The sequence below is a fragment of the Vigna umbellata genome, chromosome 9, assembly GCF_029865625.1.
Source record: "Vigna umbellata cultivar VRB3 chromosome 9, Vumbellata_1.0, whole genome shotgun sequence".
In the NCBI taxonomy this organism is placed as follows: domain Eukaryota; kingdom Viridiplantae; phylum Streptophyta; class Magnoliopsida; order Fabales; family Fabaceae; genus Vigna; species Vigna umbellata.
This window is the reverse complement of record NC_142173.1, coordinates 51,891,726-51,894,939: the sequence shown is the minus strand read 5'-3', so window position 1 is coordinate 51,894,939 and position 3,214 is coordinate 51,891,726. Positions and strand designations below refer to the sequence as shown.

Here is a 3,214-nt window from a genome sequence, read left to right as displayed (position 1 = left end):
TAAGCAAAAGTGACATCTGTTGATACAATTCTATTCAATTATCATTCATCATTGGTGTTTGAGTTTGAGCAAAAAATATTAATTAAATCGATGAAGACAGCACACCCTTCATCAAGAATTTGCAATTTACAGATTCCTTGTTCTTCAAGGAGAACACCTAACACATGCACCCTGATCATGCTTAAAACCATGCAGTCACAATCAAATCAGTCATGCATTCATTCATTCCCTCATCAGACAAAATCTTCAGAGTTCAGAAATTGTGTCATATGCAGCAAGATATTATGTGGCCTCTCTCTGTCTTCAAGAGGGAAAAATGGAAGTTTCACTGTGATGTGGATGAGTTACTAATTGTAGGATCTGTTTGATAGTACACAATATCCCCAGTGTCACTGACAAAATGGTCTTTCTTCATGCTTGTTAGCAATTCTCCAATGAGGTAAAATGGAAGAGGGCTGGACTTCTTTGGCTCCCGGTAATATTGACCAAGAACTGGTTTAGCTGCCTCAGTCTATAATGGAACAAAGACAAATTCCAAAGAGTATGCAGTTAGTATAAAATTACCATTCCTTTAATTCATCAAAAGAAGTGCAGCAGAGGGACACTCACTGCTTCTATTAAGTGATAGTGTGGTATTTGAGGGAAAAGGTGATGAATGACATGGGTTCCAATGTCATGGTGAATGTTATTAATCCATCCATAGTCACGATCAATAGTTGTAAGGCCACCCCTAAGGTAGCTCCATTCCTGTTCAACACAGTGAAGAATGAAGCTAAGAAGAACGGTTGAATTTAAGTCACTTCCAATTCCAAGTCATCACAAACATTGAAGAAGCAAGCTGAAGAAGACTATACTATAACTCTATAATCTTTTTAGTTTATCTATGAACAAAATATAGACAACTTCTTATGTGTTTTTGGTGTTCTTAAATCAAAATTAGAGGTTTCCAACTTGGAAACCTGTGCTAACCTTTGATGCAAACATATACTATGTAGATGAACAAGGTAAAATTTCAACTATAACTGGATAGCATAGCAGAATCAAAATACATAAGGAACTATTACTATTACATCTAAGTCTTGTCCTTGATTCTAAAAAAGGTGAAGTGAAATGACCAAGTTGATCAAACATTTTCTTGAAAATGAAAGAAAAAGGAAAGAAATGATACCTCTCCACGATACCAAGGTAATTTGTCTTCGTGGCCATGGTGATGCAAATAAGTGACCAAATCCAACCACATAACAAAAAGCTGCAATTATAGAAGTCAAATTAGGATTTGGTTGTTAGTCAGAAAGAAAGACTTGTTCTGAATGAAGTTTCTAGTTCATAGTTAAGAAAAAGATAAGGAATTTACCACATAGGGAATGCCATAAAGCTTAAGCAATTGAACTGGGCCCATCACAAATCCCAAACCTACAAGCAAGGCAGCCATAGCTATCCAACAAATTGTTGAAGTGATAACATCTTTTCTCTCACTTGGGACAAACAAATCACTGTTTGGATCAAAATGAGAACCAGTCTTCCCAGGACTCCTATTCCACTGAATTGAAAGATCATAACAAAGGTGAATTCCCACACAAGAACCACTAACAATAAAGGTTTAAAGTTATGCTGAAACTGTTAGGTACTGCAACTTACAAGGTAGATGGGATACGCAAGCAATGGAAAAGGTACTTTAAATCTTAAAGTACGTGTTACATTGTCCATGCTGTTGAAAATTTTCTCTGGCAACTGCAAGATTGACATTGAATATTTTGACTTAGACCCTTTAATATAAACTATTGGAGCCAAAAGCAGATTTCCCATAAGAACCCCCAACAAAGATGATCATCTTACCGGGTGCCAGGATTCATCATTTTCAACATGGCCATGATTTTGGTGATGTGTTCTATGACTGATTCTCCTGTATAATTCATGAAACTATCAGTTTCAAAACATAGGCTTAAAATGATGCATTTTAGGATATAAGCAAACAACAAAAGATAAAAAGGGGACTAGAAGAACAGCTCATCAAGCATACCATCCATGATATGGAACTAGAATTGATGAATGCAGCAAGTGCCCAGCAACACTGTTCAGCTTGGGATTGTTTGAAAAGCTTCCGTGACCACTGAAAGATCCAAAACACCAACCATGGTTATTACAACAAGCTTCTAAAATCCAACTATGCCACCCCAAAAAGGCCAATCAACAATTAAATCTAGATCTGCATTAGTAAAACAAAAATTGAGATATCAACACGAAATTGCTATTACCAATCATGACCAAGAACAAAGAGGGCCCAGAACATGGTTCCCTGAGCAGCCCAGTAGAGAGGCCAAACTATCCAGTTGTTGAGATAAGCTGCAGCAGCAGCCAACCCAAAAACCACAATGACATCCCTCACTACATAACTCATGGACTTCCAAGGGTCCTTCACCCAGCAGTGTTTGGGAATGGCAGCTCTGATATCTGCCAATTTGAAGGGTGGTGGTGCACTAGGGTCAAATTCAGGTAATTCCTCTCCAACCCCACTAACGCCATTGACACTTTCTTCTTCTCCCTCGCTGGTGGCAACCTTCAGTGGTGCACTCACTCCCAATTCCCACCTTCTCTCCCTGTAGTTGCAACTTGTAAACCCTCTTGGTTGGACCTTCAGATCTGCCACTCCCTTATTTGTGCTAAAAAATCGAAACTTTGAAGGCTTTTGGCACACAATAGGCCTTGTTGGCCGTGGAAATACAGGAGGAAGAGGCCTTAAACCACATTCTGATAAAACCCAAGTTGCCATTGGAGAAAAGGAGGAAGCTTTGGTTGGTTTTTGGGTCTGTGGCTGATTAGTTCCTTAACACTTCATAATCCCTGAGGATAGAAAGGTAAAGTTATAAGAGAGAGAGAGAGAGAGATATGTGTGAACCAAAATATATGCATGCAACTGAATCTACAACTCTAACAAACAAAACACAAATTTGAGAAAAACAAAACACTTGGGTGCTTCAACAAGAGCCTCACATTTGTGCTTTAACTTTCTCTCTCCTAGGTTTCTCCCTGTTATATCCCCTCCCCCACCTCCTTCACAAATCTGAGAGGAGAAAGGTCTTGGCTTTAACAAAAGGGTATCGAAATTTAACAAAAGGGTATCGAAAGGCAAAGATGTAAATGGTAGGGTTCTGGTTTATGTAATTTCCTTAAGAGATTATTCTTATCTCAAATATAATGCTGTTGTTATAGGAAT

At 38.3% G+C, this 3,214-nt stretch overlaps 1 protein-coding gene across 1 annotated transcript; it reads right to left on the bottom strand.

Annotated features, from left to right (window-relative positions):
- On the bottom strand, positions 1 to 3,214 carry LOC124827010 (omega-3 fatty acid desaturase, chloroplastic-like). The gene is made up of 9 exons (XM_088098243.1): positions 2,992 to 3,214; positions 2,256 to 2,841; positions 2,021 to 2,110; positions 1,837 to 1,903; positions 1,639 to 1,731; positions 1,355 to 1,540; positions 1,169 to 1,249; positions 610 to 747; positions 1 to 511 (listed from the first exon to the last, which is right to left on the bottom strand). The coding sequence occupies exons 2-9, from the start codon at positions 2,768 to 2,770 to the stop codon at positions 326 to 328; spliced, it is 1,356 nt and encodes a 451-aa protein (XP_087954369.1). The 5' UTR covers positions 2,771 to 2,841; positions 2,992 to 3,214; the 3' UTR covers positions 1 to 325.

Coding starts and splice junctions, on each gene's coding strand:
- LOC124827010 (XM_088098243.1), bottom strand. CDS start 2,770: ATGGCAACTTGGGTTTTATCAGAATGTGGTTTAAGGCCTCTTCCTCCT. Junction 1,541..1,638: donor TTGCGTATCCCATCTACCTT/GTAAGTTGCAGT, acceptor CTTTCAATTCAG/TGGAATAGGAGTCCTGGGAA. Junction 1,250..1,354: donor TTTATGGCATTCCCTATGTG/GTAAATTCCTTA, acceptor CTATAATTGCAG/CTTTTTGTTATGTGGTTGGA.